The 15,976-nt window shown below is 28.3% G+C and overlaps 2 protein-coding genes across 4 annotated transcripts; one reads left to right on the forward strand and one right to left on the reverse strand.

Annotated features, from left to right (window-relative positions):
• Positions 1 to 78: 78 nt before the first annotated feature.
• LOC115245224 (putative GTP-binding protein 6) lies at positions 79 to 2,459 on the reverse strand. Of its 2 annotated transcripts, none has more exons than XM_029823439.1 (4): positions 2,062 to 2,459; positions 777 to 1,851; positions 494 to 683; positions 79 to 404 (listed from the first exon to the last, which is right to left on the reverse strand). In XM_029823439.1, exons 2-4 carry the CDS (start codon positions 1,797 to 1,799, stop codon positions 178 to 180), a joined length of 1,440 nt encoding a protein of 479 aa, XP_029679299.1. In that variant the 5' UTR covers positions 1,800 to 1,851; positions 2,062 to 2,459; the 3' UTR covers positions 79 to 177. The 2 variants fall into 2 exon arrangements, with proteins under 2 accessions (XP_029679299.1, XP_029679300.1); XM_029823440.1 differs by having other exon boundaries at positions 119 to 375.
• Positions 2,460 to 5,983: 3,524 nt separating this feature from the next.
• On the forward strand, positions 5,984 to 13,504 carry LOC115245223 (G-protein coupled receptor Mth2-like). Of its 2 annotated transcripts, none has more exons than XM_029823436.1 (5): positions 5,984 to 6,721; positions 7,134 to 7,212; positions 11,545 to 11,735; positions 11,831 to 11,993; positions 12,653 to 13,504. In XM_029823436.1, exons 1-5 carry the CDS (start codon positions 5,992 to 5,994, stop codon positions 12,957 to 12,959), a joined length of 1,470 nt encoding a protein of 489 aa, XP_029679296.1. In that variant the 5' UTR covers positions 5,984 to 5,991; the 3' UTR covers positions 12,960 to 13,504. The 2 variants fall into 2 exon arrangements, with proteins under 2 accessions (XP_029679296.1, XP_029679298.1); XM_029823438.1 differs by lacking the exon at positions 7,134 to 7,212 and adding an exon at positions 9,586 to 9,664.
• Positions 13,505 to 15,976: the final 2,472 nt, after the last annotated feature.

A 15,976-nucleotide genomic window follows, 5' to 3' on the forward strand; every position in this document is an offset into this window, starting at 1 on the left:
TATAAGAATATAAAATGCTTTCTCGCAAAAAAAATAAAAAAAAATATATATATATATATTTTTTTCATATATTATTAAAATATTTTAAATTATACAAAATGCTTTAAGTTTATTTATTAAATAAGTAATGGATAAATATTAACGAAAAGTTGCAAATAAAATATAATATAGAATACTTCATTGTCTTAAAAATTTCTTGAACTTTTGAATATCGACTGAAGTAGCGAGCACTTCCAGAATTAAATATTGAGCATCATTAGGATCTGGTTGAGCGTTCGTTACTGTCGTCATTTTGTACAACCAGCTGGCTGCAGGACTGCCCGATTCTACCCTTACACGTGTGCGTAATAATCCAGTGACGGCCAAAAGAACTTCCTGTATTTTCAAACGTAACAAATCGATCCCTGTAAATATTTAAATAGTCTCGAGAAGCTGTTCTCCTCAAAAAGTATTTATTCCATTCTTTAGCGATAATAATAAATTCTAATCATACCTGTTAAATTCGTAGCAGAAACGGCGATTGCGTCTTTTGGTACACAATCACTTTGAATGAGATCGCATTTATTGGCGACATCGATTATCGGATGAGTCTCGTCTATCATGGGTTTAATCGTTTGCTGAACGTGTTGATACTGTGCTTTCATATCAGGATGACTGACATCATATATATGAATTATAACATCCTAGGAAAAGTCTTAAATTAAAAAAAAATTTTCCTTTAAAAAAATAATAATTGTAGATTAAAATATAAATATATGTATATATGTAATGCATACAGCAATCATGGCATCCTCCAGAGTTACAACAAATGGTTCAATCAAAGTTTCTGGCACATCTTGGATGAATCCAATAGTATCCATGTACAATATTTTTAATTTGTTGGGTAAAACTCCTTCATGCGCAGTTGTATCAAGAGTTGCAAACAATTTATTTTTAGGTTGAAGAGATTTGTCATCCGTAAGTGCTTTTATTAAGCAAGTTTTTCCTGCATTTGTATAACCAACCACAGCAACTATTGGAAAACCATGCCTTGTACGCTGGCTTCTGATATTTTTTCGATGCTGTTGTAATTTTCTCAATTCGTTTTTTAATTTCTTTTCTCTATTGTCAAAGATTAGTTTTGTCTTTTCTGTCATTATAATGCCATTGCGAGTCATAGATGTTTCAAGCATTTTTTTTCGGACATATGGTACTTCTGCTAAAGCTACTTGCAATTTTGCTTCTACACTTTTTGCATGCTGACGAAATATGTGGACAACTATGGAGTAACGATCATACACTGGTAGACCAAGAATTTTTTCCAATTCAGCAATTTGAACAAACTTTAGCAGATTAGTACTGACAAATATGGCAGTTGGGTTTTCGCATTTACTTAATTCTTTCTTCAGATTTTCCATCGCACCAGTACCTAACAAAGATTTCTTTTGCAATGAAAGTAATGGAGCATACTTTGTCCCAACTACACACCAGTTAGACAGAGTGTTTACGAGTGCTACAGCTTCAGCCATTTGTAACTCTGGCGAAGTGTTTCTCTTCTTGTCTTTCCCCCATTTTATGTATGGTTGCAAAACAAATGTTCTGTGTCCTCCAACTGCAATACCTAAATAATGGTTGGAAATCTCTGTATACGCTTCCTGGTCCTTTTCCTCATCTGCAGGTATATACTCCTCGGAATCATGATTGAAACGGCAAACAATATCTTGGAGCAATATTCCTGATCTTTTACAGATCGTGTTGGCTTTGTTACGCACTTGTAAATTATGCTGTGCTATATTTAGAATCTTATGTATGCAATGCATTTTATATTTACAAAATGCTTAGATTTTATAGTTAATATAATAATTATTAATTCTATAAATTATACAAAATATTCAATATTAGTATAATTTTATTATGTCTTGTATATAAAATCACTTAATCTTATTAATGATATGCATTAATATCATTTCATTTTTATTATTTGCATAAAAGCAAATAACAAATATATATACAAAAGATAAACAATTTATATCAGGTACATTTATAAAATTATAAATAGTGGGAAATTACACTGCCACTTACAATTGTGTTATCCTCTGATGTTATTTATTTGTGCGAGGTTATGTTAGTCGTTCTAACTTCATTCCTGGCATGATAAATATGCACATACAACAATTAATATTTGATACGATCTTCTCGCATGATGCAATCTTTCTCATTAAAATTATTCAATGTAATTCATATTCCATCAACTATTCACGCATAATGCTAGAATAATATATCGATCAATTATGTGAAAATATTAGAAGACGACATTTCTTTGATCAGCTGATTGCAATTGATTGTGGCTGTATTTCGTTTAAGCTGACAGTACATTATGTATATAAATAAAAATATATGTATATAAATGATTTTTCAGCATTGCCGATACCGGCAATCTGTATCAAAAACACAGCTGATTACCACAGAGAAAGAGAAGTCTGAGAGGGGTCTCGCGTCTCGCTGCCGTTTTTCGTAAGAAGCTTTTTCTAGCTGGTATAGTAGCGCTAACTAGATCCATTTTACAGCCAGCGGAACTGCATGGTTAAATTCACTTTTTGGTGCCACGATAATAAAACGGCAGTTGGTACATGTCCGTGCTAGATCCATAATTGTGGATCAAAAATGCGGAGAAATAATTATCAATTTATTAAAGTTTTATTAACTGCGCGTGATGTCATTGTCATTCTAGTATATATTACGGACAGCAATAATAAGTTTTATTATTGAAATATTTTTTATGTATATACGCATATAAAGCGAAACAAATTTTCTTAAATTAATTTTCTTAATTTTTTTTCTGATTTTTAAATATAATGTGTAGAAGATATTTATAATAAATTGCTTTCACTTTTCTCTTATTCTTGGTACAAAAATATCAAGCATTTTAAGTAATATCAAATAAGACTTCTAATTTATATAGTTTATTATTATTATTAATTGTTAAATTTATAAATTTAATTGGATGCATTAATGCGCACCGTTGCACATTAAAAGTTATTATATACAAATTTATATAAGCATAAATAATTGAAACAATAAGATAATTAATACAATAATTAATACTATAGTCTTTTGAAAATAAACACATAACAATACATATGCTTCGCTTAACGCAATTTTCGCTGGAAGAACAAGAAATTCTTCGCACTCATTTATGCACCAAATGCTTCAGAGTGAAAATAGTATCAAACGGAGTACACCTATTGAATATATAAAAACTTTTTAAAAATTTTTATATTTCTTATTTTTTTTTAACGTAATTTTACTTGATTAATAAGATTTTTACGAATAAAATGACATCAAACGCAACATTATTCGGATAAATTTTTATTAGATAATAATCTAAAAATTAGATAACAATTTTTTTCCTTATCAAAACAAAAATTATCCGACATATATCGTGTTTGATATCATTTTAATTATAAAAATCTCATTAATCCATTAAAATTATTTTCTAAAAATTACTTTCTAAAATAAAAAATAAATGTTTTAGTTTTTATTTCATAAAATTTTTAAATATTATAGATAAATTATTATAGATAAGTAAAAGTAGAGGATAATGTGTAAAAGTATAAAAATATAAAAATACAAAGATGTAAACCGGAAGCCATTCTAAATCGCATGACAAGAATGATGAAAAAATAATAAAAAATACTATCATTCTATCATAAATTATTATCAATTTCTCAATTTTATATTCTGCATAATTTTTATGCTCATGAATTTATGTTATGTGTATGTATGTATAGGTATATTATATCAGGTCTACCGGAAAGTTCTGTCCGTTTTTGGAATAAAACAAAATACAAATTTTTATTACCGTCAATAAACTTTATTAAATAATGTAATTGCCATTATTATTAATGATTTCTTGCCAGCGTGAGGGCAATTTGTATATCCCTTTTTCGAAAAATGTTTTATCTTTTGATGCGAAAAATTGAACCAGTGCTTGTTTGATATCTTCTTCATTTTTTAATTTTTTGCCCCTCAAAAAATTTTGTAAGGACAAAAACAAGTGATAGTCGGTGGGTGCTAAGTCCGGGGAATATGGTGGATGCGACAGAATTTTCCAGCCTAGTTCTGCAATTTTTTGACGAGTATCCAAAGCAGCATGTGGCCTGGCATTATCATGATGCAGTATGATGTTCTTCCTATTGTACATCGCCGGCCTCTTTTCTTGGACTGCTGTATTTAAATTATCCAGTTGCTGACAATACTTCTCCGAATAATGGCAATTACATTATTTAATAAAGTTTATTGACGGTAATAAAAATTTGTATTTTGTTTTATTCCAAAAACGGACAGAACTTTCCGGTAGACCTAATATTTGTGTTGCATCCTATAGCTGAATTTATTATTTGTACGATCTATCTTGTAATTGCTTTTTATACAATTTCACACACATTATAGCATAAAATTGATTATCATATCGTAAAAAATACTATATCTATTCCTTTAACTAATACGAAACATAAATAGACATATGGATTTTATAATTAATCATATGTGTGATTTCTTGCACACACAGTTCCTATATCTCTATGATTAGCAATACGTAAAAGATTACGATCAGCATTTCTGTTGTATAACAAAAGTTAGAATGGAATATGAAATAAGATTGAGTCTTATCTGACCTATTGCTATTTTCGGTGAAATAAGCAATTAAAGTAATTAAGAGTAATAAATCAAAAATAAAAAACTTAGTGCTGCTATAATAATTCTTACATGTTTTACTTATTTATATTATTTAATACAATATTTGCATATTGATCATAATTTTTCTTTATTATGATAGTCTGATAGAACTGAGATCCGACAATCTAACAATAAGATACTCGTTTGCATATGAATATATGATTTTACTTTATTATTGCGACTTAGCGCGAGTTACTAGCTCTTACTACTACTAAGTGTTTCTTGATAATTGCGATTAATGACGTAACCATGTAAGACTTCAGGATGCAAACAGGTTTTTAAGCATAATACTTCATTATGCGCTTTTATAATAGTAGAAGCATTATCTATAGAGTTGAATAGAAATATTAACGAATAAAATGATATATTCGAAATAATTTCATCTTTTAATTGCACATTTCTTTGTAAATCGAAAAGATAATGAGCTAAATTGAAAGAAATTTGTTGCCGAAATAAATAAATTTTTTACTGTATTTTTAATATCAATTTTTTTGTTTTTCTGGAAAAGTTTTTCGATCGTATATAAGCATCTGCTGTAAATTTTCTTCCTTCGAGCTTTAGCTAAGCGCTGCATGTAAATTCATTTTTAGTTATCATAGATTTTCGAGAATGTTTATCAACAGAGCATAAATGTCTAACTAACAAAATGTTTAAAATTATTTTGTCGCTGAATTAATGAAGATACTATTTGTAGAAAATTGTTAACAAAGCATTTTGATCGAATCACCCTGTATATATAGCTTTACAGTAGCAGGTAGTGCGTTTCTTCTACGATTCGTTACGTCTGGTAGTCTGATAGTCACGTTTCTCGTACGATCTTCTCTACATGCATCTCGAAGATAAAAATTGCGATAAAACTGTATACAATATCGATTTTATCGAGTTCAGTGGGAAAGTTAAAAATCTACAGCAATGTTATTCTCATAAGTGTTAACGTAAACAATTTTAAATTTAATTTAAAAAATCTTTCAATGATACACTGGAATAAAAAAAAAACTCGCAATAATTTCACTTTGTTGCATTCATACATTTGCACTTAATTTTCATTTAACTAATATAACTACAAGATAAATATGCACAAAATTAATACAGAACTTTCTAACTGTATAATATTCGAAATATCCATAATAATTAATGATGTAGTTATAATTAAGACTAAGCTCGATTGATTTAATCGGTTAATTATTTTAATACCGTTAAATCTTCAAAACTATTAAATAACATTGCGTTAAAAATAAGTGTAAAATAATTTTTTTGACAGTAAAGGTAAATTGGATGTATATCAAAGATAAGAATAGTTCCACGTCGCACGATTTGATAAAAAATTCCTATAAGGATAATAATAAAAACAGTATTGTTCCGAAAGAGATGTGCGACAATATTACTTGCATTAGGTTATGCTGTCCTTTCGGTAATCGCCTGTTTAATGGAACATGCATTGCCGGACAGGGTAATTTTATTTTCCTACCAAAGATATATGGATACTTTAATGATTTGTTGCGAAATGAAAATAAAAGCGTAGACAATCTTTTTCTTCTGATCGTTCACGATCCCTGTCAGAAGACTGGACAGCCATTCTCCATTCCATTCTCAAATAAGATAACGTTTTTCGTTAATGGCTCTTTACATCTACATTCGTACAACACAATTGTCAAATCAACATCTTATTGCCTCACTAATGTGGCTGGATACAGATTTAATGTGAATCTTTGTTTTAAGATTAAGAGCAAGACCATAGATAACACTCAAATTGTATCTGTTCCGATACAAAAAGTATCGGACAAGTATCAAACAAGTACGGTCGTATATATATGCGGCTTTTTAGCGACTCTACTATTTTCGTTGGTGTTGTTTATAGTGTACTCCATAGTACCAGAACTCCGTAATATACATAGCTTCATATTACGTGGATACAGCGGCTCGATAGTCATCGTGAACACAGTCGAATTGGTAAAGATATTCATCGGAGGGGATGTTATAGAAGGCTTCATCTGTATCACATATGGTACATATTCAAATTATATAACAAAGCAACCAATGCAGCGTTTACATCTATTTGAATTATTAATGTATACTGGCGGTTTAATACTTTTTGATAACTTAAATATTGAATTTATAATTTAAAACTTTAAAAACGTAAGAGTTAATAATAAATAAAGTTATACTTTTCGTTGCACTTTAACATCAAGTTAAAATCTACATGTTTATCCGCTATAAAAATTTTACAAAATTATGCCTTAAATTAAAAAATTATTAAATTTAACATTAGCATATACTTCTTAAATGTAAGGTTTCTTTTTATAAATTTGCAGAAGGTTACGTCCACTGACGTAGAGTTTTTTTCACAAACACATAATATAACTGTGAATTTTATCACAAACTTACTAAATGATACGACGCTTATTCTATTGTTTCAGCTTTTGTCAAATACTATTTCTATTTGGCACGCTGGTTCTGGTTAAGTGTAATGAGTGTCGATATATGGCGTATATTTAGGTAAGCTTCGATTTATTTCACATTATATTTTAATTATGACGTTAATGGAACTTCATTCAAAATTATACTTTTCGTTGCACTTTAACATCAAGTTAAAATCTACATGTTTATCCGCTATAAAAATTTTACAAAATTATGCCTTAAATTAAAAAATTATTAAATTTAACATTAGCATATACTTCTTAAATGTAAGGTTTCTTTATATAAATTTGCAGAAGGTTACGTCCACTGACGTAGAGTTTTTTTCACAAACACATAATATAACTGTGAATTTTATCACAAACTTACTAAATGATACGACGCTTATTCTATTGTTTCAGCTTTTGTCAAATACTATTTCTGTTTAGTACCCTGGTTCTGGTTAACAGTAATGAGTATCGATATATGGCTTACATTTAGGTAAGCTTCGAAGTATTTTATATTATACTTTAGTTATAACGTTAATGAAACTTTATTTTCAATTTTTTCTGTTTTTACCACTGAAATTAATCAATTTTACAATCTATTGTACATTTTGCCCATTAAAATCATAATGACCACTATGAAAAAGATTTCATAGCTAGTCGGCAAATTTTTTTCTAATTCAGGGTACTTAAATGTGCAAATAAAAGTGAAGAATAATTTTTGTTGTTGTTTTACACAATTGTCTTCTAAATAAAAATAAAAAAGAGTAATTGCTAATTTTTTCGTTATTTTTACTTATTTCCATTTACATAAAGTCTACATGTTTTTGAAATAATTTTGGCAATTATACCATTCAATAGAGTAAAGTTTTAGCCTTAATAATCTGTTTTTGGAATTGCGGTACCATGATTTTTAACGAAGTTATGAGCAATCAAAGTCAACATTCTCATTTTATATTTAAATAATATTCGAAAAATCCATAATAATTAATGATGTAGTTATAATTAAGACTAAGCTCGATTGATTTAATCGGTTAATTATTTTAATACCGTTAAATCTTCAAAACTATTAAATAACATTGCGTTAAAAATAAGTGTAAAATAATTTTTTTGACAGATTAAACGCACAATGTTTAAACTAGGCTATTATTAAATAAACTAAAACTAAACAAATGTGTCAAATTTAAAAAAAACGCAAGAAATTGTTAAGGCTAAATAAATCGAAATGAGCATTTATGTTGTGCCGCGCATTACTTAAATCATAAATTTAAGAAATCATAAGCTTCCATAAACCATATGCTTCTACAAATCATAAGTTTCAGAATCGCGAGACTAACAGAAGTAAATAAATATAATACATCATTTCAAACTGTCAACAGTACAAACGCTCGAGAAATAATCGAAATAGCTGCTTATCGACATTTTGTTTGAAAGTGTATTTGCGTATTTCACTGCGGCTAAAACGTCGTCAAATCTTCGCAATTATACAATACTTGTTTACATCACTTGTTTTCTCTCTTATTTTTTTAGTTTGTGAGTTTATTATTGTGGCCGTTAGATTTCTCTACGTGAAACTGTTATGAAAAAGACACCAAGAAAGTTTTTTCTCAAATAAATTCAACGCACCAAATAATCGACGATGTATATGAAAAGTCTCGCGCTTTGGTATTACATGCTTCCACTCATCGCTTCATCTTCGATGCTTTGGCCAAGTTCCATGAGCGACGACAGGGAAAAAAATTATTCGACGGTGCAATATGAGCTTGGTGCAAACATCATGAGAAATGACGACGAAGAAGATTTGATACGATATAATTTGCATGAAAATTCTACCAAAAATAACGATGTCATGCAATTTTATATTTAATTAGCGATAATACAGTAACAAAAGATCTTAGAAAAATTAAAAAAGGTGGATTTTGTAGAAAAAAACTTTAAACTTTCGCATTAGAAAGTCGAAAATTTTCGCAGATGTTTATTTGGGCACATGGCGAGCCCACAAAGTGAGAAGAAAATTTCCCTTTTTGTCCATCTCATACTTTTCTATATGTAAATATTTCCAATTTACAGAAACTCAAAAACAATAATGATCTCTTGAAAGTAGAGATCTTAAGCTTTATATAAGACCCTTTATAGGATTTAAATTTTGTTTATTTTTAACGAACTTATACCTAACTGAACTTTGCATATATTTTAAGAAAAATTGAGTGTTCCTCTAATTTTTGTTAGACACATAGTTTAGTACACACAAAGAAATCATAAGTTGCACTTTTATAAGCTAAAATGTGCTTAGCTTTTTTATATTTTCTAAAACTTCTACAAAGATTTTGCTGGAAATTAATTTTTTTCAGTTTTGTAAGGTTGTATTTAATTTTTAAAAGTAAAATAGTTTTTCACAAACACATATAATATAACTGTGAATTTGATCAGAAACTTATTAATTGATACGACGCTTATTCTATTGTTTCAGCTTTTGTCAAATACTATTTCTATTTGGCACGCTGGTTCTGGTTAAGTGTAATGAGTGTCGATATATGGCGTATATTTAGGTAAGCTTCGATTTATTTCACATTATATTTTAATTATGACGTTAATGGAACTTCATTCTCCATTCTTTCTTTTCTTATCATTAACATTAAACAATTTTACAATTTTGTTTCCTCATAGAAGAAGCTTCGTTTCCGTGACAAAATTTTTCGAGTTCTTTATGCCAATGTGTTTAGAATGTTCCAAAATAGTCGATTGGTCGAAAATTCATATTCTTAAAAAAATGTATGTATGCATGTATGTATGTACGCAATGTTTGTACAACCGCTAGCTTCCGCAATTTTTGAGATATCGGGTTAAATTTTTTTTATATGGATAGAGTATTATTAAAGGATGATTGGTATTGAATTTGATGAGGATCGGTGAAAGGGTTCATCTTTTATAAAATTTTAAATTTTTTGAGAAATATCTGTATATGTTCTAACTTTCTCAAATTTCGAGATATCTTCCTGTATGAAGAAGCCAAAATTAAAAAACCCGCTTGCTTATAAGAGCTTAAGTTTTATGAGCGAAATAAAATAATGAGGAAGCAATGTGCAAGTTTCTAATTTGCACAATTTTCAGCTTGTTTTTTTATGTTTTATCCAATAAAATCATAGTGGTCACCATAAAAAAAATTTTATAGCTATTCAGCAAATTTTATTCAAATTTAGAGCATTTAAATGTACAAAAAGGTGAAGAATAATTTTTGTTGTTATTTTGCACAATTGTTTTTTGAGCCAAAGGAAAAAAGGGAGTAATTGCTAATTTTACGTTATTCCATTTACATAATGTCTATATGTTTTTGAAATAATTTTGGCAATTATACCATTCAATAGAGTAAAGTTTTAGCCCTAATAATCTGTTTTTGGAATTGCGGTACGATGATTTTTAACGAAGTTATGAGCAATCAAAGTCAAGATTCTCATTTTATATTTAATTAGCGATAATACAGTAACAAAAGATCTTAGAAAAATTAAAAAAGGTGGGTTTTGTAGAGAAAACTTTAAGCTTTCGCAATAGAAAGTCGAAAATTTTCCCAGATTTTTATTTAAGCACATGACGGGCCCACAAAGTGAGAAGAAAATTTCCCTTTTTGTCCATCTCATAGTTTTCTATATGTAAATATTTCCAAATTTACAGAAACTCAAAAACAATAGTGATCTCTTGAAAGTAGAGATCTCAAGCTTTATATAAGACCCTTTATAGGATTTAAATTTTGTTTATTTTTAACGAACTTATACCTAACTGAACTTTGCATATATTTTAAGAAAAATTGAGTGTTCCTCTAATTTTTGTTAGACACATAGTTTAGTACACACAAAGAAATCATAAGTTGCACTTTTATAAGCTAAAAAGTGCTTAGCTTTTTTATATTTTTTAAAACTTCTATAAAGATTTTGCTGGAAATTAATTTTCTCAGTTTTGTGAGGTTGTATTTAATTTTTAAAAGTAAAATAATATTGTCGAATTGATATTCCAAATTATTTATAAAATATAATTACATTGTTTAATTCGTGGTATTACATTACAGGCTCTTTCTCAATTTCCTTTTTTTAACGTTTGAAGAATCTAAAGTCGATACCATTTTAATTATTTTTTCTTTTTCTTCTCTAACAACGTAAACAAATATGAACAAAATTTTCTATTAAAATTTCATCTGCTAAATGAAATTGAAATTCAAAATTGCTACTGTAGTGTCTGTGTCGTGCGCATATATGAATACATAGTTTTTGTCATGTCGTAATGTTGGATAATGTAAATCAATTTTTATAGTTACATATAGATGAGATGGTAGATTTTCTCAAAAATTTTGATCAAATGCCTTTATTTTAATGTGCATTTGCATCGCGATTTCTTCTGTTTTTACCGCAAAATCTAAAGTGTAAGCTATTCTTTGCAGAAAATTGCGCTCGTTAAAAAGAGGTGCGAAAAAGATAAAACAACAAGAAAGAAAGAAGTTAATCCAGTATTCCGCCTATGGGTGGGGAGGCCCCTTTATGCTCGCTATCATTTATGCTATTATGGAGTTTGTTCCTGGTGTACCGGAAAACTTTCGACCGACATTTGGCAATGATGAATGCTGGCTTAGTGGTAAGTAAATGCCACATTGATAAATAATTCAATTAATGCTAATACATAAAAATAAATATAAGAAATTCATTTCTTATTGTTCATCATATTTTCAGGCAAAGCATATTTGTTCTACTATCTGGGAGTTGTAATTATTTGTATTATCATTATTATTATCTTATGCATCTGTACGGCACAAAAAATCGCACACTACGAAAAGGACATTGCTCATTACCTGAAAGATTCGGAGAGCCGACGTTATAAAGACAACAAGCAATGGTACATAAGCAATATTTTTGCATCAATGCGTCATAATTTATGTCATTAATGATATATATCGAGATATTAATAAAAAAAAATTTATCAACAAATTATATTCATTTTCAAGAAGAGAGAAACAGAAAGAGAGAGAAAGATATTATCATTTTAAAATGGCATTTCTGTGCGGCAGCTTTGTTGTGTTTTGATAATTAATCTTAAAAAGGTGCAAACATCGCTGCTGCTTCAAGAACGCTCGCGTTTTCTTAAGAAAATTTGTGATTTTTGTGAAGATGATAAACAACAGTAAAAATAAAGTTAAAGTGTAAATGTTTCTTATTTCATAAAGACAATAATCGCATTTCTTAAAAATTTTAAAAATTTATTATCTTTTTTATCTTTTTTTCTCTTTCTTTCTTTCTCTCTTTCTAACAATAAGTATAAAACTAGCATTATTAATTTTAAACTTTATTTGATTAATGTAGTATTTATTGGTATTATTTAGAGTTATCTAGATAATTATATATGATTTCTCGAAAATATTTATCTTTATTAAACAAGAAAAAAAACTTTGAATATATTCAATCATAAATTTATTAATAACTATCGAAGATATAAAATATTCATTTTTTCAATTATTTAATTATCTCATTCAATTATTTTATTTAATTATTTTGCAGGTTTGGATTGTACCTGGAGGCAATTAAAGTCCTATTTATCATTATATGCGTAAAACATTTTATGTACGCTATACAATCGTTCTGTGAGGAGTCATCTGTGACGTCATCTTCCCTCCTGTATATGTATGCTGTGGTGGACGTCATAGAGCAGTTTTGTATCTTCATCATATTTGTATGGAAGGAGAAGATTAGGAAGCTACTGCTGAAGCAATTCGGTTGCCAGGGTCACGGTCTGTTTTCAATAGGTCAACGAATTATCGCATCCTTAAACATTTGCACCACTACGAGAGAAACGACTTCTCTGTAGGAAAAGATCAATCCTTATGGAAAAACATCGCGCAAAGACTTCGTCCGATTCGACCGATCTTTAGTGCTAGTATGCGCGACAGAAAGATTTTATCATAGATCAAAATTGACAGTTATCCTGTGATTAATTACAGTGCTAAAACATTTTTAATCGATGATTAATTTGACATTCTATTTGTATCGTAGTTGTATTGTTTTGTGTAACAGAATAATGGTCGTAATCTCTACTTGTCAAATACATATTTGTTTATTTCTCGTCTCTTTTTTTGTTTTCTGATTCTTTAATAATATATTTGTAAGTCTTTATTTTTAATTTTCTTTGCAATTTGCATTTTCTAATTTTTTGATAACATTTTTTATTAACATTATCAAAGAACTGTTGCAACATTTATTATGATTCGTACATAATAATATTATTGAATTATCTTATATTCACATTATTATTAATAATGTAATGGAAACATATTATATCAAGCGTGCATAAATGCGATTGCTAAGTATATAATATTATTCATTATGTATGCATAACGGATGTTTTTGTTAACACACATATACATACACACACGCGCGTGCGCGCGTACATACGCGGTCAAATTCTTTTAAACTAAATTTCTTTATTTTCAAATAGTTGAAATCATCTAACATAAATGTGTGTGTGCATGCATGTGTGTGTGTGTGTGTGTGTGTGTGTGAGAAAGAGAAAGAAATTTGATAATTCTTTTAATAAAGTTTATTTTAATTTTAATTTGTATAATATAAAATATGATCTTATATTGAAAGTTCTCTCAATGTGAATGTTTGTTTTTATGAAAATAATGGCAGATTTATAACGTACTATATATGTTAGTATTATAATTGTATCATAACTATATAACTGTATAATTTGTATCACGACTAATGTGAATATATAAATATACTATATAATAAATATATTATCATAGAAAAAATACTAGGTGAAGAAACTAGCAAATAAGAGCCGAAGCGCGGTCACTTATCATTTACCGCTTTCAGTTTTGATTTTTGATTGAAACAATTAATATGCTCTTGTTAAAATGTGAATAAAAATTTAATTATTACATACTGCTAATTGTTATCTATACTAAAGATGGATCGAAAAACGGTCCGATATGTACATATTTAATTCATACTTGTTAATGAAATTAGATAACAAAAAGTTTGCGCACTAATACCGTGCCTCGGCTCTTATTTTTATCAGTTTTCTCATCTAGAATCTTTAGTACTGTGAGCCTATTGCTGTTATTATAGAAAAAATGGATGATCTATATCGCTTATTAATACTGCACGTAAATAAGTAACATGAATCTGCAGTAATTATTTTTTTGTACGCACAATTTACAAACACCTAAAATTAACGTTAATGCAAAAATCATACTTCCTAATATTTGATCCTTAATACAATGGTCCGCGTTATATCAAGAAATTTAATGTAAATGGGACAATCTTTTCTAGAAGAAAAATCAAGGCGTTTCAAATCAATGTGAGTCAAAAATATGTTGGCGCCATCGTTCTATCTTCGATATTCCGTAAAAAATAATTGTTAATGAATTTCTTGATGCGCGCGATATGAGATACGGACAATTGCAAACCGGGTTTTATATAATATTTGGTTTTTACGTAACAGACATATATAATGACATTTATAAAATATGATAATAGAATAAATAGAATTTTTTTTGCATCTGTACTTGATTAATTCCTTTTCGATGTAAATCTTTCGATTCCATATATCATGTATTTAATATAAGTGAAAAATCTTCATTATTTACTCGCTTTCTAATCGCTTTGTAAAGTTGTTCTTATTGTTAGATATTATAGTAGGAGAAAACGGAGCAAGTTCTGACAGGGACACGTTGAGACAATTCATTTAAATTTCGCATCATTTGGAATTAACTACGAAAGTGCTACTAGTATAGTTTTATAAACAACTTTCAAATATAAATATAATTTTAGCATCATTCAAGTATTGCTCTTTGAGAAAAAGTTTATAATTTTAAACAAAAGTAAAATAAAAAAATTATATTTGAAATTATTTATAACATTATTAAAGATATTGTTGGTAAGTATTTTGTTGCTATAGAATTTTGATTAGATATTATTTGAAGAAAATATTTTTTATATTTATTCAATTTTTTTTAACACACACACACAGTCAAATGATTATGATAATTGATCAATTTTTTTATATTATCAAAAAGATGAGTTAGTTGTGATATTGTTTGAAAGATTAGATGTGACAATTGTCACAAGCAAATGTAAAAACTTTATGATACAAATTCATTCGTTTTATTTTAGATAAATAAATAATGGTTTGTAATTGTAATTATACAAAGAACTAAACGAGATGAGATTTCTCATAAAAAAATATAAATTAGCCGCGAGGAAAGTAGTACCAAAAAGGTAAATTATCTGTATGACAAGCATCTGCAAACAACAGTCAAGGCACACGGTAGTGTCTCGCGTCAAGTTAATGCGCACTACCATCGAGGCACTCCTTATATCTATACACGAGTTGGCTAGTGAGAGTATCTTAGATTTTATCGGATCTCAATAACGATTGAACCGATTAAATAGATATATAAAGATACATTATAATACCGTAAAAGATATTATATCTATTCCTTTAACTAATACAAAATATTAATAGACATATGGACTTTAGTCGTATGTGTGATTTTCTGCTCATGCAGTTCCTATATATTCTATGATTAAGCAGTACATAAAAGATATCATATCAATCAATCGAGTGTTTCCTTTATATAAAAGTTAGAATGGAATATGAAGTAAGGTTACGACTTCTATCTGACCTATCGCTATTTTCAGTGAAACAAACGATTAAAGTAATTAAGAGTAATAAATTTTAAATACAAAAAAACTTGTGTGCTGCTATAATAATTTTCACTTATTTTATTTACTTATATTATTTAACACAATATTTGCATGTTAATAATTTTTCTGATAAATGTCCGAACATTTACCATTTTTCTTTATTATGATAGT

The sequence above is a fragment of the Formica exsecta genome, unplaced genomic scaffold, assembly GCF_003651465.1.
Source record: "Formica exsecta isolate Colony F162 unplaced genomic scaffold, ASM365146v1 scaffold93, whole genome shotgun sequence".
NCBI lineage: Eukaryota > Metazoa > Arthropoda > Insecta > Hymenoptera > Formicidae > Formica > Formica exsecta.

Excerpts from the sequence above, each read along its gene's own strand:
- LOC115245224 (XM_029823439.1), bottom strand. The coding sequence starts at position 1,799 with ATGCATTGCATACATAAGATTCTAAATATAGCACAGCATAATTTACAA. Across the intron at positions 684-776 it reads TGGAGGATGCCATGATTGCT|GATGTTATAATTCATATATA; the intron begins GTATGCATTACA and ends GACTTTTCCTAG. Across the intron at positions 405-493 it reads TTCTGCTACGAATTTAACAG|GGATCGATTTGTTACGTTTG; the intron begins GTATGATTAGAA and ends AAATATTTACAG.
- LOC115245223 (XM_029823436.1), top strand. The coding sequence starts at position 5,992 with ATGTATATCAAAGATAAGAATAGTTCCACGTCGCACGATTTGATAAAA. Across the intron at positions 7,213-11,544 it reads GATATATGGCGTATATTTAG|AAAATTGCGCTCGTTAAAAA; the intron begins GTAAGCTTCGAT and ends TATTCTTTGCAG. Across the intron at positions 11,994-12,652 it reads TATAAAGACAACAAGCAATG|GTTTGGATTGTACCTGGAGG; the intron begins GTACATAAGCAA and ends ATTATTTTGCAG.